The 27,094-nt window shown below is 40.3% G+C and overlaps 1 protein-coding gene across 2 annotated transcripts; it reads right to left on the bottom strand.

Moving 5' to 3' along the window:
• Positions 1–861: 861 nt before the first annotated feature.
• Positions 862–25,074, bottom strand: LOC130742375 (E3 ubiquitin-protein ligase KEG). Of its 2 annotated transcripts, none has more exons than XM_057594475.1 (16): positions 23,972–25,074; positions 22,634–22,996; positions 22,310–22,540; positions 21,996–22,121; positions 21,571–21,907; positions 21,337–21,494; positions 8,934–9,091; positions 7,894–8,015; positions 7,660–7,794; positions 7,343–7,467; positions 7,049–7,153; positions 6,719–6,952; positions 4,063–4,396; positions 3,776–3,964; positions 3,362–3,667; positions 862–2,546 (listed from the first exon to the last, which is right to left on the bottom strand). In XM_057594475.1, the coding sequence occupies exons 1-16, from the start codon at positions 24,721–24,723 to the stop codon at positions 1,332–1,334; spliced, it is 4,890 nt and encodes a 1,629-aa protein (XP_057450458.1). In that variant the 5' UTR covers positions 24,724–25,074; the 3' UTR covers positions 862–1,331. The 2 variants fall into 2 exon arrangements, with proteins under 2 accessions (XP_057450458.1, XP_057450460.1); XM_057594477.1 differs by having other exon boundaries at positions 8,937–9,091.
• Positions 25,075–27,094: the final 2,020 nt, after the last annotated feature.

The raw sequence follows: 27,094 nt of genomic DNA, 5'->3' as shown, positions 1-27,094 counted from the left end.
CTACCCAATCCCTATCGGGGGAGGTGGACGGAGCAGAACTCCACCCTTGGCAAGGGGACTCTAACCTCTTGCAGATATTAAAGAAGAGCCCTTATCTCATAGCGAGAAAACCGATGTTTGGAACCATATTAGTTCTTCCTGTAGAGAATCTCATATTCCTCCCTCAGTGACTTCTCCAGCCTCAATATTGACTCGGTTAACCTCAAGTCCGACTCTTGAAGAAGTGAGAAAAGTTGAACATGTTTTATTTAACTCGTTCAAATAAATAAGTTTGAAAAATTAAACATTTAAAAAAAATGCACGCAAAATTAAAAAAGAACTTCGTGCAGTGTGGCTATTTTTCAATAAAAGTTTATTTTAAAAAAAACTAGCATACAAGTACCCCTTATATATTGCTTTTGGTTTTGGGGAAGTGCCGTTTTCTTTTTCCGCCTGATGAATTGCTGCCACTAGAATACTAGATCAATCAAATGGTCACAATTTTGCAGTAGAGTAGAGAGGGGCTGGAGAGGTTATATTTTCCAAGTTTTGCCCTTTACTCATTCTCCACTCATGTCTCCACTTAGGACAGAGTGTCATTGAGCAATGACCTGCACGGGTAATGATATATACAAACCTCTTTTTTTATACACTTCATTTTCACATATTTTTATTTCTATCTCTCTCCTCTTATCATCTATCACATTTTATACTTTCTCACTCTTACTTTTTCTTTTCTTCCTATCTCTCTCTTCCTCCACCTCATTCCACCTCATTTAGAGGTGTGAATAAACAATTATTGCCTGTATTAGTAATTGGACTGTGCGGTACGAAAATGCTTAACCATAAGCGTGCATTTTACCTAATAATAACACAAGGGTATGTCCAAACGCTCTATAATGGAATCAATTCTATTTAACATTATGCAACTGCATAATGGTGAGTAAAAAAATGTATCAAGTTGAGCGGTGAGTACAATTTGTACAATAATTATATTAAGTAATGATGTAAATATACACCTCAAAATCTGGGACTACAAGCTTATATGTGAGTAATGAATATAAATAGGCCAATCGCCAATATTTGCCTAATGCCTGTAAATCTCCACATCTTGGTTAGGAGCCAATTTTGATTTTCGTTTCGCCATAACTTCAATCTTCACTCTGTTTATTAACATCAATAAATCAGGTCAAACTGTATTCCAACCATCAGACAGGAGTTATAGTTCAGACTTCAGAGCATATCTGATACAGGGCGCATAAAGCTCACCACTTCTTTGCACAAGCTCAGACCCAGAAGAGCATAGTCCAAATCAAGTTATGATACAAGCTTCCATTTTCCTAAATGGTACATCAGTTCTCATCAAGGGCAATATCTGCAGGGTCTCCTATCCAGGGCCTCCCTTCCCTCCATCGGAACCTTATTCTTACTTTCCCATTTGCATCTACCCCTACTACTTGTCCCTTGCTAGCATGTGTCTCCATTCCCCAACCCCACCTTGGGGCTACCAGTCCATCTCTGATCTTTACCTTGTCCCCAACTTTGAATGCCCTAACCCGTTCCATTTCCCCGGCCTTACAAAGCCATAGCCTGTCCATAAAACAAAACGCCACCCGCAGATCCTCATCTTCCATCCGATGCACCACCCCAATGCTGGAATGACTCACTTCCCCCCAATGGTGGGTTGGGGTTGAAACTGATGATCTAACCCTCACCCAGTCTCCAATACAGAGCTCCTTCTCTTCTACCACATCAACTTCTGAAGGGTCCAACATCCATGCTTTTGAACCTGCCGGTGTGTATATTCGAAGTTTTCCATCAGCATCAACTGCTTGTATAGTCCCGATACTTGCATGGCTGTGCCCTGACCATCCGAATCTTGGTTGCTTTACGTATTGTTTGACTCTAACCTTCTGTCCAACAAGGAGTTTGTCAACTCTTTCAAGATGGGAACTTGGTCCTACCCACTTTTCTTGCTCCCCACAAAAGCCAACAAAAGTGCTTCTGTCCAATTCATCTCCTTCATACCCTATTCCTTGAACGACGCCAACACTACCTGGCCCAATTGATTTCCAATTATTTGCGTTATCTTTCAATCTCACCCACACTCCCACTTCAAAGATTTGCTCTATCTGCAGGTCTGAAGGATCTCCTTTCCACAGTCCTGGCAAACCAAAGAATGCGACCCTGACTTCTCCATCAGCATGAATACTGGTTATAATCCCTTGAGATTCAGGTTGGGCTCCTCTCCAACCCCATCTCGGTTCAACCAACCCAGTTCGGAACCTAACATACTGCCCGACTTTGAAGCTAGGAACCTTTTCAACATCGGTATAATGAGTGATCCACTTCCCTTTACGGAAACAGCTAGCCAACTCCAAGTATCCAGACTCCTGAACACTATGCACAACTGCTAAACTATCTCTCCCAACACTATTCCAGTCATAATTTGGTCTAGTTCCCAGGCTTGATTTTGAACGCACCCAATCCCCAACTTCAAATCCTGGAAGCCGTTCTGCATCTCCAGGAGAAACTTTCCATAAGCTCTGCCTACATGCAACCTTCACCTGCAAACAGAACAACGAGCTAAATCACTTGTCTGTTGTAATCTCAGGATGAAATAAGAAATAACATTGTCAATGAAATGCTCTATAAGAAGATTAGTTAATCAGTAAAAGTGGTGGTCAATATTTTAATCTAACTCTCTCAATTTCTCATGTCAAACGTAGATAGGAAGAAGTATCAACAAAGATAAATAGAGGTGGTTTTCATCAAATGATTTTTGCCTGATCATGCCCTTGGAAGTTCTCGTCAAGTACTATTTGACCACTTATGCAAAAGTTGTAGCTTTAATGATCGGCAAATTCTCATACCCAGTCTCTGGGAGACTGCCCATCAAAAGTTGTCATCTCATTTTTCTATTATGATATTAGTAATAACTGACAACTCATTTTTATAATATAAGATTAATAATACTTATCAACTTGTGCTCAAAAATTCGAGTTTGGAATCAATTTAGAGTTTTAAACCAGTAGCACCCAGATACTGTGAAAACTAGAACATAAATTCAACATACAACTGGGTCTGTTCGAAATCTTTTCTGCCAAACTTCGATTTTAGCCACATAAAGTAGCAAAAGTCCACCCCCCCAAAGAAGGCTATTTCCTAGGCAATGCTTATATGGCTCTATACGCTTTACATACCAAAATGAGTCTATTTCAGGTTAAACAGTATCACATAAAACTGTGTTAGGTCCTATTTAGCTAATAGCTATAGTTATGGAACACACTTCAAAAGTTTTAGTTGGAAGAAGTCATTAGAGGTGTAGTATATCATGCAAAAACAAATTAAGAGGAAAAGAGGAAAAAAAAACTAAGCTTACATTGAGAGCACCATCCATATCAATTTTCACTATTTTTCCAACAGTAGCTGGTGATTCATTTGACCACCCGAGCCGTGGCTGAGTAACAGATGGCATCACATGAATTTCTTGCCCCACCTCAAAAGGGGGAACTTTCTCCACATCAGTGACTGAGCATGAAAAAGGCTTACTTCTGAAGCAAAAGGCAACACCCATATCACCATCCTCCTCCAAGCTATGAATTACCCCAATACTGTTCCTTGTAATATCCTCCCATCCATATTTTGGAGAAGACACTGAAGCTTTCACTCTGACCCAATCTCCAACCTGCTTTTGGATAAATTAACAATAATAAGGCATCTCACATAAATATATATGAAGATAACAAACTAAAAGCGGAAGCAAATGATTAACATAAAAAGGAAGAGTTTCCACCTTAAAATCTTCCACCTTCTCCATATCAGATGGATCAGCCTGCCATGGTATGGGTCGATTAGGTATTTCGATTATTAAGAGACCATCATTCTCAATCTCACTTATTCTTCCAACACTATGATGCGTCTCACCACCCCAGGCATATCTAGGTTCTGCAACAGATCGCTTCACACATACCCGATCACCAATCTGTAAGACAACTTTCATTATTGTAAGACATGTAATGAAGATAGGAGAAAAATAAACTACTAAGTCAGAGAATGAAAATAATCAAGCATGCTTTTTACCCTAAACGGAGCAACATGCTCAACCTCCTCCGGTTCACAATGCCATGGATTTGGAAGATAGCTCAGTTCTATTAACAGACTACTGTCTGGTCGGATACAATATACAATGCCAATGCTTCCTGGTGTCACAGATCCTAGTCCATGCTTTGCAGATGTAAGAGTTGGACGAATACGAACCCAGTCTCCAACCTTGAATTCCTCAACCCGTTCCATCTCAGCTGGGTCAGCTTTCCATCCTCTGGATGCTCCAGGAAATCCAACACGGAGGATTCCATCATCGTCAACACATAATACTGTCCCAATGCTATCACGTGACTGCCCACGCCAACCAAACCTAAAATAGAAAAAGTCATCAAAACCATAGGCAAATGAAAAATCCTCAAGTATTGCAGGCATGCCCAGCAAAATGCACAAAACAGAATGTAATAACCAAGTCATAGGTTGTTTGTACATCATCATCCTGTTTTTTGTACAAATTAAAATAAAAAACTTGAGAAGAATATCTGAAAAAATATCTCAAGAGTCGAGACATTAATATTCTATCATAAAAATATGTTAGAGTATCTAAGATCATCTCTCAAAATTGATTTCCATATTATCATATATATCATGATTTGATTCTTTACTTAATGAGGGTTATGAATAAGGGGATTAGTGCTTTGTTTCTGTAAGAACATCCAACATATTGTTCACATCAATGTCAATTATCAATATGATTTTATCATTGTAATTATTCCTTTTCCACCAACTGACCTGTCTTGTCACTATTCCATTGCTGAGTTCCCTATAAGCCGGGACTCTAAGATAACAATGTCATTGTCTCCATTATTCTTCTCACCAGTTGTGCACAAGCGGCGACAACCCTTTCTCCCCCAGGTTGTTTTAGTGGTTGTTTCTACTTGCCACTTCCACAACCTATCTCAGAAGCCTTAGATTAATTCATCCTGCTGGCATGCCCTCTTTCCAGTAGCTGATGTAACCTTTATGGTCCCCCATTGACTTCTATCCCAAATCTCAAATGCAGTTTTTTCCCACCCCAGCTACTCCAAATGTTGTTTGGCCTTAACAATCCTAGATGCACCCTGGCCCTGCCTGCCCCAAACATAGTCCAGTCCCAGCTATCCTAGAAGCATTTTGGCCCAGACTATCCCAGAAATAAAGCCCCACTTTAGTTTGCAACCAACTTTTGTCCTGGTTGCAGTTTAGGCTCAGTTTTCATCCCAATTGAGGTTTGGTCTTGGCCTTTGTCCTAGATTTGTTCTGGCCTTGACTATTGTCCCAAATATGGTCTCTGCCCCAGATTTTGTCCCAATGTATTCTGGCCCCGCCGGTCTCTTAATTTTCTTTCCCCAAGGTTTCCTTCATAACAAGCTTCCACTTAGAAAGTGTTAGCTTGAGGAAGAGAGTTAGACTATCTAAACAATACCTCAACTCATCATTATTCTATCATAAAATACATCAGTTTAGATTATCTCTTAATTCCGATTTCCAAATTTTCTTATATCATGATTTGTCTCCTTATTTGATAAGGACTAGTAATAAGAAAAATCAGGATTGCTACTTTGTCTTTTGTAAGAACATCCAACTTCTCATTAACATCAGTTAATATAATTTTATTAGCTTTGACTATTCCTTTTCTTCTCTCTATACCTAGAAGACTAAATATATTTTCAACATATATAATGAATCATAATAAGTCAACATAATATTAAATAATAGTATGACAACTCCACTGGACTTCATGAATCATCGAAATACAAAAGGAAATGCACCAAGGTCTGAATGGAAGAAGCATGGAAAGTGAATGATAGTAATCAGTACCTAGAGTCCTCTAGCATTTTATTTCAATCACTCTCTTCCAATATCTAGAGTCCAATAGTGGGTAAAAAGAGATAAAGGAGAACTTCACAATTAATTTCAGTCTCTATTTTCTTTTCTCCTTCCTTAAATTTCTATATGGTATCGAAGCAGTACCATCCTCCATGATTTGTCTTGTACTATTTTGATACCGAGTTTCTTTGGAACTCTTGATTGATATAATCTGTTTCACCCTACCTTAATTTTCAAAGACTGTTTCACCTTTCTATCAGCTGTGAAGTATTCAACCAACTGAACATCCTAGAATTTTGATTGTCTTTGAACATTTTTGTTTCGGTTACCCCTTGCTCTTCTCACATGCTAGCATAGTATTGAGACAAAGTGAGAATGATGACCCAGACCAAAGGATTTGATTTTTCGAAGTCAAGAGTGCACTTTATAGTGTAGTGAAGTTATAACCATTTATTTTCCAACCAAAGGTTAAATTTGTGATAACATACCTACACATTTATTAAATAAACTATGATTATAACTCTACAGTCTACACTTTACCCTCTAAAGCACACTCCTAATTTTAGAGGAGTTGTATCCCAAACCCAACTTATACTTCAATGCTGCTGTTTATGCCATTTAGTCTCTCAAACAATCATTGATCTTACTCATCGACAATCATACTAATAGTGTCTTTTCGTAAATCATACTGACGCAGGACCTCTGCAATTCGTATAAGTGTTTAACAATTACTGGGCAAAAAAATCCCTGACATAGACATATATAAGATAAAGAAGCTACTATATTACATTAAAAAATGTAGTGTAGCAGTTATGCAATATCATACCTTGGCTCTTTTACATCTTCTTTCAATTGTACATGTTGTCCCCTGTCCAATGGAATGACTTTTACAACTTCATTTGCCAGCACATGAACCTCCCCCGAACAAAATGAAACAATGAGATTATCCCTGTCTGGAACACTTTGCACAAAACCAACACTCTTTGGTCTAGCACCTTGCCACCCATATGATGGAGTTATGACAGTTCTTTTGAACTTCACCCAGTCCCCCACTTCAAATCTATTCAGCCATAAATAAACAAATTTTAATAAGTATTAGTCACATAGTCACATATAGTACCAATATGAAATGCAGAAAACTATGCTTTCCACCCACATTGTAGAAGACAAATGAACTCCTCTATTCATGAGTGCCTCCATCAAATCTTCTGACATCCATTCTCGGGGGAGAGCCTCTAAGATGTCACGTAGTGTCTTGCCACTATCATAAAACATAACTTATCAGTTATATTGATTTGGAGTTCAATGGGTTTAATATGTTAATCTGGACTACTGGACTAGCAATCAGTAGCCAAACACATTATCAAAGTTATGACAATAGTTATTCAGATATGTTTATAATAAAATATTTAAAACTTAATAAAATGCGGTGCCTTAAGCTATGTCTTACCTGTGGTTTCTAACCTCAATATCAGCATTGGGATTCTTTAGCATAACAATAAGCCAGTCAAGATTTTCACGTATCATTTTTGCAGTCTCTGCTGCTATATGGAAAGCATTGTCACCATCATCATCCTGATGAAGTAAATAGAACAATTTTATAATACATATGAGAAATAAGGGGAAAATATAAAATATAAATAAAAAAAATCAGAGCAGACAACCATAGTTAATAATGCTACCAGAGATCAAGATTCTGAAGTAATTAGAATTATAAGTATACTAGTAATGTGATCAAATGGTGAGAATGGGAATTCAGAAGAAAACCTGCAAATTATAATCTGCCCCAGAAGCTAGAAGCAGTCCAACACATGCCTTTGCACCCCTAGCTAAGGCCAAATGAAGAGGTATACTGTTGTGCACATTGCGAATGTTCACATCAACCCCAGCAGCAAGAATAACCTACACGAAGCAACGAAATCATAAAAGCATGAAGTCAAAAATGACCAACAAAATACTTATGGAGACTTAATCATTCTTAGCAAGAGTTTATTCACTAACCTTAACCAAGTCTACATCGTTAGTCATAGCAGCTGTATGCAAAGCCGTCCTCCCATTCTGTGAATCTTGAGCAGATGGATCAGCTCCTGCCGCAAGTAATATCCGCACCAGTTCTCTCCCCTCTATATTTGGCATGAACAAATAGGATCAGAAATTTAACTACTTACTATTGCTGTAAAGAGTATAAATAGCATGCAAGTAAAAATAGTCACGCATTAACTCTCAAATTTGAAGTGATAGCTTGAAGATGAATGGGGATTCAACAGAACGATGCTGAATCACCACACTCTAGGGCATAATTCAGTTATCAACTTATCATCAAAATCATCTTAGTAAATAAACAACCTAACATATAGATTGTACTCCAACTCCGGTGCACATCATAATCATGTTAAAATAACAAAAGGAGGCAGAGAGGCTGCGTGAATAAGTGAAACGGTGAAAAACAGAAGAAGAAAACAAATGTGGGCAGCAATAGCAATTTTTAGGCTTGTTTTTAATGAAATTAAATGTCTCACTCCCTAATTTCTAGGAAAAATAGTTGAAACGACATTCTTGAACCAGTTTTAAAAGAAAAAAGAAAAAAAAGAATCTAAAACGTTGAAATTATGAACCTGGTCACGAGACCCAACCCCGGATCCAACGAATTCCTAATTTTTCTCTCCGACTTTGTTGTTAGTTTTCCCTGCACTGAAGAATTCCTTATCCCTCTACAACTGTGTTTCTCTAGTTCCTATCTACACCCTTGAAATTGACATGCAGTAAATATTCAACGATTTCTAGACAAACCTTGGATATTTATTTCTTGAACCATCATAGTGGTGATGGTGATTAAGAACGACTAACATTACAGCTCTCAAACTCATGCAGTTACAATCTCTTAACAACTTGGTTTGTTTTAAGAAACTTCATTGGCATGAGTTTAGTAAATCTATTAGAAAGAAAACCACACCAAATTTTGCAGTAAATAAAAAAGTAGTAGCTCAATAAAAAAATAGCCAAATGTTAAAATTATTATGAAGCAATGAAGTTTTGGATACCACTTTCATGATCTTTCTTAGAAGCAGCTGCCATGCACAAGGCAGTGCCAATAGGACTTGGTATGTCAATTGCTTCAGCGATCTCATCGGGAGTTGCAACTTCCACCCATCTCTTCACAACAGCAACATTCCATGTTGCCACACACAAGTGAAGTGGTCTGTAACAGCAGAATAAAACCGTAAGAAAATATCTCCATGTGAGACAAAGTATCAACACGCATGCACTAATTAACGATAAAAACCAACCATTATCCCACTAAGAGGGGTTCAATTATAGAAAATGACGCATTAAAGGAATTTCCTCCATGCAAAACAATAAAATCCTATATTTATCAGTGTTGTTAATGGCAAAAACTGACCATATTTATCAAATATTATGGCATATGGCGGAATATCGGCCATGGCGGCTTGCTAGAATTCCGCCATGAGATTTGGTAATGGCGGATATTTGACAACACTGATATTCATAATGAAAAATTGCCCCTCTAGCTTTGTTCTATCCCGGAATACCCAGAAATTTAGGTTTAGAGAATTGCATTTCTGTTATATGCACCCATGGCTGCTCTGCCTGTAACGTTGCACTAACATCTCTATATTTGGTTCTTCCTGCGCTTTCTCTAACCACTTTGTGTGGTGCCCCTTTGAAGAACTCTTTAGTGGCACTTCCTAGTGGATTGGTCACAACGAAGGTGGGTAGCTCCATCTTGCCTAAGAAAATGATTCTTGGTGGCTGCACTCTCCATTGTTTCCATTGGAATTTTTTTCTATTGTTGCGACAAGATCAGCTTCGAAGAGGGTCACTGTTAGGTACCAGAAAATATGAAGGAAACTGGAACTGAAATTGTATTGATTATACTGAATTTCTGGTATGAAACCCAGAAATTGTGTTAGAGAATACAAGAAACAAAGGAAATTAAACAGAGCAATTCGAGAGTGCTCTTCTCTCCCAATCCTAAGCCCAAAAACAAGCCTACCTCATTCTCTCACCATAACTAACATATATTCCTCTCACTCCCTAGTGGTCCCCCCCCTAGCTGTACTACTCATCAATACTAATAATAACACCTCATCAGGTGGTTATTTAGGAATCCTAACATTCTAGAAGGCCTTGTCATTTGACAGAATGCCAGTGGACTTGGGCTTCCTATTGTAGACTTTGCCAAACCTGGGCCTGGCCATAGCAGGTGCAACATCTCTCCCCCCTTGAAGATTCACCTTGTCCTCAAGGTGATGGTCTGGAAATTGTGCTATCAATCTGTCCAATTCTTCCCAGGAATCTTCAAAAGCTGGCAGATTCTTCCATCTCACTAGAACTTCTGTGGTTCCAAGGTCATTCTGTCTGGCATCCAAGATGGTTTCAGGTTCTACTTGAAGCTCCCACCCTTCATTTAGATCTTTGGGCAATGGTTGGCTGACGATCCCCTCCTTCACTACTTTTTTGAGCAAAGAAATGTGGAATACTGGATGAACTTGGCTGTCCTCTGGTAATTGAAGCTTGTAAGCAGCAGCATTGATCTTCTCTATTATAGGATAAGGACCATAGTATCTAGGGCTCAACTTTTGATTCTTCCTCCTGGCCAAACTCTTGAGTTTGTAGGGTTGAATCTTGAGATACACAAGATCCCCTACCTCAAATTGAATGTCTCTTCTATGTTTATTTGCTTGCTGTCTCATTCTGTTTTGAGCCTTCTCCAAATTTTCCTTGAGTTCATCTAGCATAAGGTTCCTTTCAGCAGTAAGCTTCTCCACTTCCTCTACTGAAGTGACAGAATCAGTTCCCCTGATGATAGCAGGAGGGTCTCTCCCATATAAGGCCTTGAAGGGAGTGGTTTTGATGGCAGAATGATAGTTGGTATTATACCAAAATTCTGCCCAAGACAACCATCTTGGCCATTGCTTAGGTCTTGTTCCTGTCACACACCTGAGATAGGTTTCAACACACCTATTTACTACCTCGGTCTGCCCATCTGTTTGAGGATGGTAGGCAGAGCTAAATTTCAGTTTGGTTCCAGCCAATCTAAAGAGTTCAGTCCAGAAAGTGCTAAGAAAAACTCTGTCTCTGTCAGAAACTATGGTATTGGGAAACCCATGTAGCTTTACTACCTCCTTTATGAATATTTCAGCCACTTCCTTAGCATTATAGGGGTGTGAGAGAGCTATGAAATGGGCATATTTGGTGAACCTGTCAACCACCACAAAGATGGTGTCCTTCCCCATTGCCTTAGGAAGGCCCCCTATGAAATCCATAGAAATATCAGACCACACTTGTGATGGTATAGGAAGAGGTAGTAACAAACCTGCTGGATTCAATGCTTCATATTTGTTTCTCTGGCAAACCTCACAATCTTGCACAAATTTCTGAATGTCCATCTTCATCCCTTCCCAGTAAAATAGAGCTGAGATTCTCTTATAAGTTCTAAAGACCCCTGCATGGCCTCCAAGAGCAGACTCATGGTATTCTTTGAGTATGGTGAGAACCTTGCTGGACTCCTTTGGTAACACTATTCTGTCCTTATAAAATAGTCTTCCCTTCCTTAATTGATACCCTGCTAGAGATTGCCCTTGTGTCAATAGCTCTTGCATGATTTTTTTACATTTTTCATCAGCCAATAACTCTTCTTCTAAGTCATTCCAGCCTTCACACTGAATAGATGAGATGGCAGAAAATTGCATTTTTCTGGACAAGGCATCTGCTGCTTTGTTTTCTACTCCAGGTTTGTACCTGATTTCAAAATCATAACCCATCAATTTGGAAACCCATTTTTGCTGATCTTCACCCATCAATCTCTGGTCAGCTAAGAACTTTAAGCTCTTTTGATCTGTGTGGATTAGGAACTTGCTACCAAGTAAATAATGCCTCCATTTCTGGATTGCGAAAACCACAGCCATTAATTTTCTTTCATATACTGATTTTGCCTGAGCTCTGTCAGATAAAGTCTTGCTCATGAATGCAATTGGTCTCCCTTCTTGCATCAAAACAGCTCCAAGCCCCTTTCCTGATGCATCAGTCTCAAGCACAAATTCCTTGCTGAAATCTGGTGCTGCCAACACAGGAACAGTAGTCATTACCTCCTTTAATTTGGCAAAAGCTAGACTGGCTTCCTCATTCCATTCAAAGTTGTTTTTCTTGAGGAGATGGTTTAGAGGTTGAGCTAACTTGCTGTAATTCCTCACAAACCTTCTATAATACCCTGTCAAACCCAAGAAACCCCTTAACCCTTTCACTTCTTTGGGTTGAGGCCAATTCAGCATGTCATTGGTTTTAGAGGGATCAGCAGCTACTCCTTGCTTGGAGATTACATGGCCTAAATAGACCAATTCTGGTTGGCCAAATGAACATTTCTTTTTATTAGCTACTAAGTGATTTTCCTGCAAGCTTTGGAGCACCAACCTCAAATGTTCCATGTGCAATTCTAAACTCTTGCTATAGATTAGTATATCATCAAAAAAAACCAAAACAAACTTCCTTAACTGAGGTTTCAAAACCTGATTCATGAGGGCCTGAAAGGTTGAAGGAGCATTAGATAACCCAAAAGGCATTACTAGATATTCATAATGTCCTTCATGAGTTCTAAAAGCTGTTTTATGAATATCCTCCTCTTTCATCCTTATTTGATGATAACCAGATTTTAAGTCCAATTTAGAAAAGATAACAGCAGAACCTATCTCATATAATAATTCATCGATTATAGGTATAGGGAACTTATCTGGTATAGTAACCTTGTTCAAGGCTCTATAGTCAACACAGAAACGCCACCCTCCATCTTTTTTCTTCACTAGAATTGCAGGGCTACTGAATGGACTAATGCTGGGCCTTATAATCCCATTCTTGAGCATGTCCTGCACTTGAGTTTCTATCTCATTTTTCTGGTAGAATGGATACCTATAGGGCCTTATGTTTGGTGTTGCTGCTCCTTGCTGCAGTATAATAGCATGATCAGTAGGCCTCTTAGGAGGCAGCCCATGAGGTTCTTGAAACACCACAGGGAATTTTTCAATAACGGTTTTCAATTCAGCAGGGACCTCAGCTACTGCTATGTTGATACCTTCTACAAACTCATGAGAAAGGCAGAAATCCAGGTCTTTGTTCTTCCTTGTGCTCTTTATGTTTTTGCAAGCTTCCTGAATTTTATTACCCTGCGGTTCTCCATGTAACACAAACTGCTTGCCCTGAACGTTCCACTTAATAATAAGTTCTTTGAAGTTGGCCCCAATGTCCCCAAGGCTGGCTAACCAATCCATTCCCAGGACTAAATCAGTGCCCCCAAGCCCAAGGATAAAGAAATGTTGAGTGATAGGGATTCCTTGCACTACCAGTGACAAATTCTTGCACACTCCTGAATTTCTCTCTCTGGCCCCATTTCCAACTTCCACCACATATTCAGTGGTTGCTACAACAGCCAAGTCTAGTTCATTCACAATATTTTGGGAGATAAAATTGTTGGTTGCTCCACAATCTACCAGAATCCAGATTTCCCTTGTTCCAAGTCTTCCTCTAACTTTGAAAGACCTGTTAGATGTTAAGCCCTCTTTACTATTAAGAGACAATTGCAGTATTTTGCCCTCCAAAACAAACTCACCATCTTCAGCTTCTTCAAATATGTCTTCCTCTTCTTCCTCTTCATCTCCCTCAATGAGAATGAATTGGAAATGTTTCTTAGCACACACATGTTCTCTTCCCCACTTCTCACCACATTTAAAACACAATCCTCTTCTACTTCTCTCTTGCAACTCATTTTGAGAGAGTCTTTGTCCCCCTTGCCACTTCTTCTCAGGGTTCTTAGTTTCATTCCCTCCATCGTCCTGGGTCTCTTTTGGTTTGGTTTCCTGTCCAGTATTGTTCTTCCCCTGATGACTGGAATTATAACTTATGTGCTTTCCCCCATAACTTGAAGATTTGCTTCCAAACCCACCCTTATCCTTCCACCCACGTTTGTCCTCATCCTTTCCTTTTTCTCCTCTGAGAGCAGAATTTTTTTCCTCAATCAACAAGGCCCTATCCATCAATCCTGCAAGATCAGCAGCAGGGTACAATTTCATTTCAGCTTTGATTTCCTCCTGCAATCCATTAAGGAACACTCCTTTCAGGATCTCCCTATCAGCACCTCTCATGGGTGCTGCTGCCTCTTCAAAGCTTTCCCTGTAGGCCATGACACTCCCTTTTTGCTTAATGCTAAGCAAAGGGCCAAAAGGGTTCTGAACCAAGGTGGGTTGAAATCTCCTTATCAAGGCTTGCTTGAAAGGTTCCCAGGTTCTCTCCACAGCTTGCTCTTCCCACCATTGAAACCATCCCAGTGCTTTCCCTTCCATGGCAATCATCACCATCTCCAACCTCTCCTCCTCCCCTACACGACTGAGTTGGAAGAACCGTTCAACACGATTAATCCACCCATAAGCATCGCTTCCATCAAACATGGGGATGTCGACCCTTCTTCCAGTCACAGCACGCAAATGGACGCGATGGGGGTGATCGAATCGCTCCCTGCTGTGGTCTGAGGTACGCGACCCGGTTCGTGACCCGGTTCGCGACCCGGAGTGCGAAGACGAAGCGTCGCGATCTCGCTCTCTGTCTCGCGATGGTCGCCGGTTTCTGGGTGTGTTCAATCTTCCTCGCGTGCGCCTCCGTTCCCGATTCATGATGAGTCGCCGGAGCTCCTCAAATTGCTCCGTGGCCATCTCCTTCATCGTGGTAACAGATCGCTCAAGGTCATCAACTCTGGACTCCATTGCAGCTCGCGTAACCACCATAAAAGCTCCCTCAGGATCGGGAGCTCTGATACCAATGTTAGGTACCAGAAAATATGAAGGAAACTGGAACTGAAATTGTATTGATTATACTGAATTTCTGGTATGAAACCCAGAAATTGTGTTAGAGAATACAAGAAACAAAGGAAATTAAACAGAGCAATTCGAGAGTGCTCTTCTCTCCCAATCCTAAGCCCAAAAACAAGCCTACCTCATTCTCTCACCATAACTAACATATATTCCTCTCACTCCCTAGTGGTCCCCCCCTAGCTGTACTACTCATCAATACTAATAATAACACCTCATCAGGTGGTTATTTAGGAATCCTAACATTCTAGAAGGCCTCCACCCTTCCTTCATTGCAACCGAGTAACTGCCTCTTAAGCAATAGTTTCTGCATCTCGTTACGCTCGATAGTGCTTGGACGACATTGCAACCCATGACTGTTTGTCCCCTTCTTGCGACCTTGAATTCTCCATTTTTTCCCCAGTAGGAGATCCGGCAAGTCGGATCAATTTGTAAGGATCCAGGGAAAAAGAAACAGAAAATTGATAGAAAAAATGAACAATTTTATCAAATGACTGTGAATAGGAAAGATATCTCTCTTTCATGGGTTTCCTCTTCACAAAAGATTTCTCCTTTCACACAAACTATCAACTTCACAAAATGACACGCTCCGTCCTAATTTTCTCTAACTGTATTAGGATATATGTAGTCACATGCTGACATGGCATTGCTGACATGTCAATCTGTAACAGAATTAGTTATTAGGTGTAACAGAATCAGTTACACAGTAACTGATTCTAACTGATTCTCTCTCTCTCTCTCTCTCTCTCTCTTAGTAACAGCTTGCTACGCAAGCTTCTCTGATTCTATAAATAGCTAAATGCTATTCATTGTAAAAAAAACTTTTCAGAAATACAATTCAGTTTACAATTCAGTTAGAATTTCAACATGGTATCAAGAGCAGGGAACGATCCTTGATCTTTTTTCTCTGGTTTCTCTTCTTCTTCACCATGGCTGGTGAAGCTCCAGAAGCTCCTGTGCCAGTGGCTCAACCATCGTTGAGTGCTTCTTCTCTGGTTCACAAGCTCACCTTGAAGCTTGATGATACGAACTTCCTCTCATGGAAGCAACACGTAGAAGGAATTGTGAGAACTCATCGCTTGCAGAGTTTTCTCACAGCACCGCAGATTCCTCTTCGTTTTCTCACTGATGAGGATCGTGAGAATGTGGTTGAAAATCCTGCGTATCAAGCCTGGGAACAACAGGATTCAGCGTTGTTCACTTGGCTTCTATCGTCTCTTTCACCTACTGTTCTTCCTACTGTTGTGAATTGTACTCAGTCATGGCAGGTTTGGGAAGCAGTGCTTGATTTCTTCCACGCGCACTCGCTTGCTCAGTCCACACAACTCAGATCTGAGTTGCGATCCATCACCAAAGGATCGAAGAGTTCTTCCGATTATCTGAAGCGTATCAAATCCATTGTGAACGCTTTGATCTCGATTGGAGATCCGGTTACGTATCGTGAGCATCTTGAAGCGATTTTCGATGGCCTTCCTGAGGAGTATAGTCATCTCATGACTATTGTGAGTAGTCGCGAGTTTCCGTGCTCGATCTCGCAAGCTGAAGCTATGGTCATCGCACACGAAGCACGTTTGGAGCGTATGCGTTCGCGTCAGACTCCTGCGACTTCTCCGTCTGCTTTTCTTGCTCAGGCAGTTGCGCCTCCGTCAGCGCCACCGCAAGCGCCACCGTCTGCGCCACTTCCTGCGCCATCACCAGCGCCGCCTCCTCCGCCTTCATCAGTCGCATCTGAGGTTCATTACGCCTCTCGCACTGATTCAGAGGATCGTGCATATGAAGATCGCGATGATGATCGTTCTCGCTCCGGTGACAATCGCGATCGCGGAGGCTACAACAACCGTGGACGCGGTGGACGTGGTGGTTACAACAACCGTGGACGCGGTGGTGATCGATCTTCAGTTCAGTGTCAGATCTGCCATAAGTATGGTCATGATGCTAGCATCTGCTATCATCGAGGCAACTCTGCTTCCCCTGCACAGAATGCTCAGCCAAACGTGTCTTCCAACACACCTATGCCTTCTCCTTATGGTTTTGGCTCATCTTATGGCATGATGCCTCAGTTTGGATACTCACCTTTTCGTGGATTTCAACCTTTTGGTGCACCTGCACAGTTTGGCATGCCTTTTGCTGGTGGATCTGGTTTTCCCCTTGCATCTGGTGCAATGTTTGCCCCTGGCTATGGATATGCTTCTCCAGCATCATCCACCTTTGGTTTTGGCTTCCATCCTCGAGCTCCACCACCACAGCCTCGTGCACCACAAGCTATGCTAACTTCTGCACCTTCCACTCTAGGAAATTGGTTTCCAGATTCAGGTGCAACTCATCATGTTACTCATGATGCTTCTGCAGTTTCCGATTGTGTGTCAGTGACTGGGAATGATCAAGTGTACATGGGAAATGGTCAAGGTTTGCCTATCACATCCATTGGTTCAGCTTCCTTTTCTTCTCCCTTTCACACACACACTACTCTTCAACTTAAAAACCTATTGTTAGTTCCTAATATTACTAAAAACCTGGTTAGTGTTAGCAAATTTGCAAAGGATAATGGTGTTTTCTTTGAGTTTCACCCTTTTCATTGCACTGTTAAATCTCAGGATACTTTTAGGACTCTTCTCCGAGGCTCTCTTGGTCCAGATGGCTTATATTCCTTTGATGGCATGCACTCTTCAACATTCAACAAGGGTTCTCCTCCAGTTTCTGCCCCATCTGCCTTCTCAGTGTCCAAGCCTGCATCTTCTGCAGTTACTTCTTCTGTTTCAGTTTCAAATAATGTACCTAGTACCACAGCTTATGACTTGTGGCATTCTAGATTAGGGCATCCTCATCATGAGGCTCTGCAATTAGCACTATCCACTTGTAAGATACCAGTTCCTCATAAATCAAAATATCACATTTGTCAATCTTGTTGTGTTGCAAAGTCTCATAGATTGCCTTCATCTTCCTCTACTACTATATATACTGCACCTTTAGAATTAATTTTTGCTGATTTATGGGGTCCTGCCTCCATTGAGTCTTCTACTGGCTATCTTTACTTTCTCACTTGTGTTGATGCTTATTCAAGGTTTACATGGATTTATCCAATTAAGAGGAAGTCTGATACCAGTTCTGTTTTTCTTCAATTTCAAGCTATGGCTGAATTGAAGTTTAGTTTAAAAATCAAATCTGTTCAAACAGATGGTGGCACTGAATTCAAACCTTTAGTCCCATATTTTCAGAAACTAGGCATTAATCATAGGCTTACTTGTCCTCATACACACCATCAAAATGGTAGTGTTGAGAGGAAGCATCGCCATATTGTAGAAACTGGATTGTCTCTTCTAGCTTGTGCTAACATGCCTACTTCCTACTGGGACCATGCTTTTCTTACTGCTACCTTCTTAATCAATAGACTACCTACTCCTGTTTTGGATAACATCAGTCCTTACCATAAGCTTTTCAACACTCCTGCTGATTATTCTATCCTTAGAGTGTTTGGAAGTGCATGCTATCCTCATCTTAGGCCTTACAATTCCTCTAAATTGTCCTTTAGGTCTAAGGAGTGTGTGTTTCTTGGTTATTCCTCCTCTCATCAAGGTTATAAGTGCCTAGCAGCTGATGGTAGAATTTACATCTCTAAAGATGTTAAATTTAATGAGTTCAAGTTTCCATACACCACTTTATTTTCTCCTCCTTGTCCTGATTCCAATAATGCACATATTTCCTCTATTATTCCTGTTGTTACTTCTGTGCCTCATGTGCAGCAACCAGTTCTTAGTCACCAATCTTCCCAGTCTACTGGCAGCACATCTCAAGTATCTCCTGCACCACTTCAGTCTCCACAGCAGAGTCCAGCTTCTGCAGTCAACAGTTCTGCCACTCCAGCAGCTCCAGTTCCTGGTTCTGGTTCAGCAACCACTGCATCTGCACCTTCCAATTCAGTCCCTGCCACTGAGTCTTCTCAGCCTCCACCAGTGGTTAATGTGCATCCCATGCAAACCAGGGCAAAGTCTGGCATTGTTATGCCAAGGCTTTTTCCCACTTTGCTTTTAGCACAGGCAGAACCTACAACCACTAAGCATGCTCTTAAAGACCCTAAGTGGTTGGCAGCCATGAAGTCTGAATATGAAGCTCTCATGACCAACAATACTTGGACTTTGGTGCCTCTTCCCAAGGGAAGACATCCTATAGGGTGCAAGTGGGTGTTTAGAATAAAGGAAAATGCTGATGGCTCAGTTAATAGGTATAAAGCCAGACTTGTGGCTAAGGGATACCATCAAGTGAAAGGTTTTGACTATGCAGAAACTTTTTCTCCTGTAGTTAAACCTATTACAATTCGTTTGATTCTTACCTTGGCTGTGTCTAAACAGTGGCATATTCACCAGCTTGATGTGAATAATGCTTTTCTTCATGGTGCCCTCCAAGAAGAAGTATATATGCAGCAGCCTGCTGGTTTTCAAAGTTCAGACAAGACCCTAGTTTGCAAGCTGAACAAAGCTTTATATGGGCTCAAACAGGCTCCAAGAGCTTGGTTTGATAGGTTGAAGACAGCTCTAATCAAATTTGGGTTCAGGGCAAGCTGTTGTGATCCTTCCCTCTTTACTTTCCATCATAAGTCAAGTATCATCTATATTTTGGTCTATGTAGATGACATCATTATCACAGGGAATTTTCTGCCCTTTATTCAAGAGATTGTTCAAAAGCTTAATTCTGAATTTGCTTTAAAACAATTGGGTCAGTTAGACTATTTTCTTGGTGTTCAAGTCCATCACTTGCAAGATAGGTCTCTCCTACTTACTCAGACCAAATACATTGGTGATCTTCTTGAAAGAGCTGACATGGCTGAAGCTAAAGGCATCTCTACACCTATGGTCAGTGGTGCCAAACTAAGCAAGCATGGAGCAGATTATTTTGCAGATCCTACACTCTATAGGTCCATAGTTGGGGCCTTGCAATATGCCACTCTTACCAGACCTGAAATAAGCTTTTCAGTCAACAAAGTGTGTCAATTTCTCAGTCAGCCCTTGGAGGAACATTGGAAGGCAGTTAAGAGGATATTGAGGTATCTAAAGGGTACAATTCATCATGGCTTGCATATCAAGCCTTGTTCTCTGCATTCTCCAGTAGCTCTAGTGGCATACTGTGATGCTGATTGGGGATCTGATGTTGATGACAGGAGATCCACCTCAGGGTCATGTGTTTTCTTTGGTCCTAATCTTGTCTCTTGGACCTCTAAGAAGCAAACTTTGGTAGCCAGGTCTAGTACTGAAGCAGAATATAGGAGTCTTGCTAATACCTCAGCTGAGTTGCTATGGATTCAATCATTGTTACAAGAGCTGCATGTTCCCTTCACAGTTCCCAGAATTTTCTGCGATAATATGGGAGCTGTTGCATTAACTCATAATCCAGTATTGCATACCCGCACCAAACATATGGAACTTGACATTTTCTTTGTTAGAGAGAAGGTGCTGAATAAGTCTTTGTTTGTTCATCATGTTCCTTCCATTGATCAGCTTGCTGACCTCTTCACCAAAGCACTTTCTCCTACTCGTTTTGAAGACCTTAGAAGCAAACTTAATGTGACTGAGAAACTAGTTTCTCACCCACCTTCAGTTTGAGGGGGTGTATTAGGATATATGTAGTCACATGCTGACATGGCATTGCTGACATGTCAATCTGTAACAGAATTAGTTATTAGGTGTAACAGAATCAGTTACACAGTAACTGATTCTAACTGATTCTCTCTCTCTCTCTCTCTCTCTCTCTCTTAGTAACAGCTTGCTACGCAAGCTTCTCTGATTCTATAAATAGCTAAATGCTATTCATTGTAAAAAAAACTTTTCAGAAATACAATTCAGTTTACAATTCAGTTAGAATTTCAACAAACTGCAAATCAATTCTTTATAACTAAACTAACTAACCTGACTAATCCCCACTGCTTTAACACCTCTTTATTTCACCCCAATTAACAAATTCGAAGTATTAAGGTGATAAGATAACTATGGACAACATACTGCAATTGGAATCAACAAGATATTTTCATCCGGCTTATATGCCATAAAGGGATCAGAATAACTTAAATGTAGAAAGATTTATGCTTTTACTGTACATAATTTTTATAAATCTTACTATAAATAACCTTAAAAGTTTTGCAACAAAATATGAAAAGGAAAGCACCATGATGATTACATGACAAGATAAAGCTTCACTTATGTAATATATTGACAGTCATCATTAATCATTCATCAAATTAAAGATGCAGATTCAATGTACAAGACTTAAATACTGTTCACATTCTTAAATGTTTTCAATTATACCGGTGGCTAAGAAATAACACTAGCCCATAGCAACTCATCCAGATTAGCTTCATCTTTCAATGTGAAGGTGGTGAAAAGGACATGCAGTTAACCAGAACAACATCGTATATGTGAAACTTTATGTTCATGGTAGAAAGACAACTTCCGAAATTCTGTTTTTCCTCTGTATGATATGTAAGCTGTTAATGCATTATTTCCTAATAGTCAATCATGTTATTGTGCCTCCACTGATTGAAATACCCACACAAATTTAAAGATAAAGAAAATTGGTTACTTACGTCAGGTTCTTTGAATTCGAGATGATCATGGATCTGCAGCCTCCATTTTCCACTATTACAACAGCACAGTCTGTGTACTTCTTGGCAACTGCCCGATGCAGTACAGATTCACCTTCATCATCCACTGCGTTAGGATCAGCTCCAGCTAATAGTAATTCCTGTTATTTGTCCATATAAATTTAGATGAATATAGCTCAAATGAAGGAGGAAAAGTATAATTTAAGTGAAACATACCCGCATACAATCTGGTTGTCCATGATAGGCACAAACGTGAGCTACTGATGGGCCAATGCCATCTCTCAATCGCGACCTCACATTGGCATTTCTTTTGATGAGGCTACGAACACATTCAGGAGACCCAGCTGCTAAGGCAAAAACGAGAGGAGGATCTCCATCTTTGTCCAAGACATCAACATTTGCCTCTTCATACTCCAGAATTGCCTCAACAAGTTCTGCACTGCCACGTCTACAAGCTAAGTGGAGAGCTGTTTGCCCATCAGCATTTTGAGCTTCCAATAAAGAAAATATGTAGTTGCTGCCATTTTCTGATGCAGCCCTTGCTAGAAGGTCTCTGTACAAGAAATACTAAGGCATTGAATAAAATGACAGAATTTTAGTAAAAGCTAGCTCAAGCAAGAAAAGTTGTAATACCAACTAACCTAACACCTGAGACAACCCCTTCAGACACTAGTCGATGAAGATGGTTTGGATTTTCCTGAGGAACTTCTAATTCAGGCACTGGGGAAGGCTCCGTCACATTTGATATGGAGCTCTTAGCGAAGTCACTATATCGACAGAAATAATTGTATAAGGCGCTTTTTATTGAACATCAAGAAAACTGTGTATTTGGTATGTTCTCAATCAAGTTAACATTTCCAAACTAAAAACCATAAATAGACTGAACTGCTCAATCAGATGCTATAAAATTAAACTAGAAGACACAATCATGGTTATAATAACTCAATAGACTTACTTATCAGGGCTTGCAGGAGGGCTGCGCGGTATTTCCTGCAAATGACGGAGAAATATTGCTAGCATTGCATTAAAAGTAGGCCTTTTAGAAGGCTTGAATTGCAGGCACTCTCCAATCATCTTCCACAATTCCCTAGGAATTCCACCACCAACCACACTAGCATATTGTGGAGGCAATCTCTTTGCTTTAACAACTGCCCGATAGATTTCCTCCGCACTTAAACCAGCCCACCTGCACAAGCATAAATTTTGCACTGAGAAATTTGGATGGAAAAAAAAAAGAGAGGGAAGAAAGCATAAGTAAAGAATGAGTTGCTCTACGTACGGAATGGCACCCGTGCACATCTCCACCAAGGTACAACCAAAACTCCAGGCATCTGATTCAGAAGATATACCTATTCCATCATCCCAAAACAAATTTAATGATTTCTTCACAGGTTCCCAAGCCTCAGGTGCGGTATAATGTGGGCTGAGCATTATACATTCCATACAGGAATGGATCTTTGAGGAGTCACACTCTGGCCGAGCCTTCCAACAGGAAGGCTTTTTCAGAATTGTAGCAAGTCCATAATCAGAGACCACAGCATGACCATCGGCATCAAGAAGTAAATTGGAAGGTTTTAAATTCATGCAAACAACGCCTGCAGCATGAAGCTCAACAACCCCTCGTGCAATATCTGCCCCATATCTACATTAGGAAAATTTTAATGTCACTATTCATAACTGTCCTGAGCAACTAAATCGCAATACGTGATTAAATCACCCACATTACATGAACAAGAAACAAGCAATGGAATCAAGAGGTGAAATCATTTTGACAAAGATTTTCTGAAAATTTTGAAACAAAGTATTCAGCTATTCCACTGTTTTATGGTTTAATTAAACCTAGCCAATAAGAAAGTAAGAGGCTGGAGTAAAATGATAAATTTCGGACACGGAATCAAATAAACCACTCCGATTTAGAGCAGCCTGGATGAGATCACCAAGATGGAGCTTCCTTCGGAAGATTGATCAGTCATTGACGGGTGGAGACATAATACATTGCATTTTCTCCAAATCCTAACCAGAATGTGGTGCATTTTACTTATACCAATAAAATTTCTATAAAACTCATCATGGTTTCAAATCAAATACCGCATCACTAAATAGTCCACCTACTTGTTCGACACTGTACTCCCCTCCAAAAAGGAACATCGGTTCTAACAATTTTGTCTCTATCTACGTAAACAACCGGAAATGTCTCAAAAAAGGTAGGTAAATGACGAACAAAAAGTTCACACCCCTCTTTATCCCTAAAGAAAGGATGTCCTAACCATGGCTACTCCATCCCCATTTTCCATTGAACCCGCTCTAAATAATCCTCTTTTTCCGGATTATTGCCGATGGCCACAGTTTAAATTACTATAATACTCATCACGGAAGCTGCGCGCGCAACCGCGCCCGCGACGGTTACAACTGCAATTTAAAACCGTTTGATTACTCATCAAATAAATCAAGCGAAACTAAATCAATTAATCAACCAAACATAATCACTATACTTCTTCATGGCTAGTCACTACCTAGTCAAATAAATTTCTTGCAACAAAATGAATCACAAGAACCATGTGAGCAAGAGCAGAAAAGAACAAAAGCAAAATCTGAAAAAGTAAAACTCCTCCAAAACCTTAGGACTTGCTCCAAAGTGAGCCTCCCCTCGTTGCGTTGCATCTCAGACTGAACCGATCCATAACACCTATCCATCACAAGACACACACTCTCATCCACCCTCATTGCTCCATGGAACGTGCACACGTTCCTACACCACATCGAAGCCTTACGCAAACTCTCCAACTTCCCTTGCATCCACTCCAAATCCATCCCCTCCATCATCGCCACCTTCTTCACCGCCACATGATGCCGACACCTCCCACCGCCGATCACCGCCGTCCACATCTCCACTCCAGCCCTCCTCCCCTCCCCAATCCGCTTCACCAGCTTCAAGTCCTGATGCGCCCCGACCTCGATCACCGGCGCACACCCCCCCGAGCTCGACGCCTGCGAGCCGCGGCTGTTCCGGCGCCGCTTCTCCTCGTCATCTCCATTCTCATCGTCGTCACCGTCACCGTCCTCCTCATCGGTGCAGTCGCAGTCGAAGCTGGACTTTCCGCCAGTGACGCCGGCGGCGGAAGCGGCTTCCGCGGCGGAGTGGATGAGCGAGAGAACAGCGTAGTTCTTGCGCAGCGCTTGAACTGAGTTGCCGACGGTGGACACGTGGCGGCAGCGGGGGCACGTGAGCGTGGCGTCCGGCGAAGCAGAGAACATTCTAGAAAGACACTCTCTGCAGAAGCCATGGCCGCATTGGAGTAGAAGCGGAACACGCTCCTCCTCGTTGTACCGCGTTTGGCAAACCGAACAACAAGGGATTTTCATTTTCATTTTCAATTTCCTCTCTCTCTCTTTCTCTCAAGTTGTGTGTGTGACTTTATATGAAGTGATTCAAGTGAATGAATGGATCTTACTTATGAAGAATTGGAAGTGGTTAAGGGTGTGATTGTGAATGGCAGATCCATGGGTGGAAATTGGAAATTGGAAAATGGAAAAGTAAAGGAAATGAAATGACTATGAAATGGGTATTATTATTATAGAGCAAGGAAACAAACAAGTGATGATGATCAATTTAGGCTAATGATGGAGGAAATCTAGAGAGAGGGGAGGATTCTAGAGAGAGAATGGGGAAAAAGAAAGAAGAGGTTGAGAAAGGGGTTATGGTATTTATTTAGATTTAGATGTAGTTTTCTTTCTTCCCTTTTTCAAGTTTTATGACAATTGGTTTGGCTTAGGTGGGTAGGAGGAAGGATGGAAGGAAAGGATTTGGTGGCTTGGACTTTGAAGTTTGAAGTCACAACAAAGACAATTTGGCTTGATGGAGAAAAGTGCTAAACCAAAATAAATACTATGATGATGGAATTTTTTTTTTTTTGTTATATGGTTCCAAGTCTATTAGGAACATGCTCTCATTCTCATCTCTAGATTTTGATGGTTTTGTTTTGGGTGTGAAGTTATGGAGTTCTGTGCTTACCACATTTGGGATCCATTTTCCCATATATGGACATAGGCTTTGTTGTTTTTTTATTTTGCTTTTGCACCGTCTGAAAGTTTTTCTATTTCTATTACTTTTTGCAAAACAATGCTACTTTATTCCATAAAGAAAATGGAAAAAGGAAGGGATGGTGAGTGATCGTATTATTGTACCAAGGGATGTTTTATTGATTGAAATAGGTAATAAGAATTTCAATTTTATTTTTCAAAGAGAGCATGGTTTGATAAGTCGAAGAAAGCCCATAGTGAAGAATGAGTTGCGGTGATGTTTACCGTGGTTTTTGGTAAATAAATATTTTCTAGTTCTTGGACCAGAAATAAGTTGGAAGAGTTCTTTAATAAAATTCGATCACCCTATATGGAAGAATCTTTTTTGATATACATAATCGACATCGATTGTCGCAGTTTGACACTTAGTAAATTCTCCTTTCATAGTGGCATCATTTATCATGGTTTGTCGAGAAACACCACTTGCGTAGGTACTTAGTATTTTAGCCTCGAATTTACTAGGTGTGGAGTTTTGAGTTAGCCGTCAACTTCAGCAGATTTGTAAATAAGTCTTGTATTGGTACATGATATGTTTTTAGATAGAATTTTCACCATTAAGGAAGTGCCACCAAAGTTAGTTTCGCTTGTGTCAGCTGATGTATTGACGTCTATGCTACCTTCCATTTAATCAATATATTTGATTTCTTTCAAAAAAAAAAAAAAAAAAAAGTATTGGATGATTGAGATTGAATGAGTAAAATAACTAAAATACTCTCGCTAACCATACATTATTATCTCTCCTTCTCCCTCTCTCTCGCTCAACCAATGCTCTGGTTTCTCCTCCTCTTACACTAGATACTCCATTGGTGGGTTCTATTGAAATTGCTGGTTCAACAATTTTTTGATCTTACCTTTGACTTCTGTAATAATTATCCTGAGGTAAGACCAATTTTGAGAAGACAAATGATTCACAGAAGGCTTACTAAGCACTGGTTTTTCTTTTTTGAAAGGCAAGGGGAAATATGTAAATATGATAGTAGAAGGGGTGCTGGAGAAAAAGAAAAGAAAAAAGAGACATATTTCCCAATAAGGATGTTTCCTTTCAAGGTGTACAATTAATCAGAGATTACGACATTACTCTATTGGACATTTACACCCTTTACAGTTGCCAAGTTTTGATATTTCTGGCTTCGTAGTTTAATGCTGGTGTTGTTGACTGTGTTAATTTTCTTGTCATTAGACTTGGTTTTCTCTCTTGAAACTATTAGAATTTCTGCGTATTGTCAGATTCTGTCTTTATGGCATTATTCATCTGTGAGATTACTTGGCTAAGGCTGGCTTAGCCGTTCCCTTTGAGACACATTGATTTGATTCTTCGTTTGGAGAGTACTGTCATGGTTGAGTAGATAGGGATAGAGGCCTTGTGGCTTCTAATCCTAGGGGTCTTCTCTGCTGTAGGTTTTTGTCCGAGGCTTAGCCCCTCTTTGTAAACAAAAAAAAATCTCAATGGTCGAATCTAAATGCTTCGGTTATTATGGTTGAGGTATAATAATTTTTTTTAGGTAGAACGGAGAGAAAGCACCTACAGACTACCGGGCCGGCATGGCGCCAGTGACATGCTAGCGAGGATAGTAATTTTTCTTTAATTATGAAATAAAATTTAGATTTATTCTTTTATAAAGCCTTTATTTTATTTTAGATATATTACATGTTTCTCGAA

This window comes from Lotus japonicus, chromosome 3 (genome assembly GCF_012489685.1).
Source record: "Lotus japonicus ecotype B-129 chromosome 3, LjGifu_v1.2".
NCBI lineage: Eukaryota > Viridiplantae > Streptophyta > Magnoliopsida > Fabales > Fabaceae > Lotus > Lotus japonicus.
The sequence above is the reverse complement of the archived record's forward strand: the minus strand, read 5'-3'. Positions and strand labels throughout refer to the sequence as shown.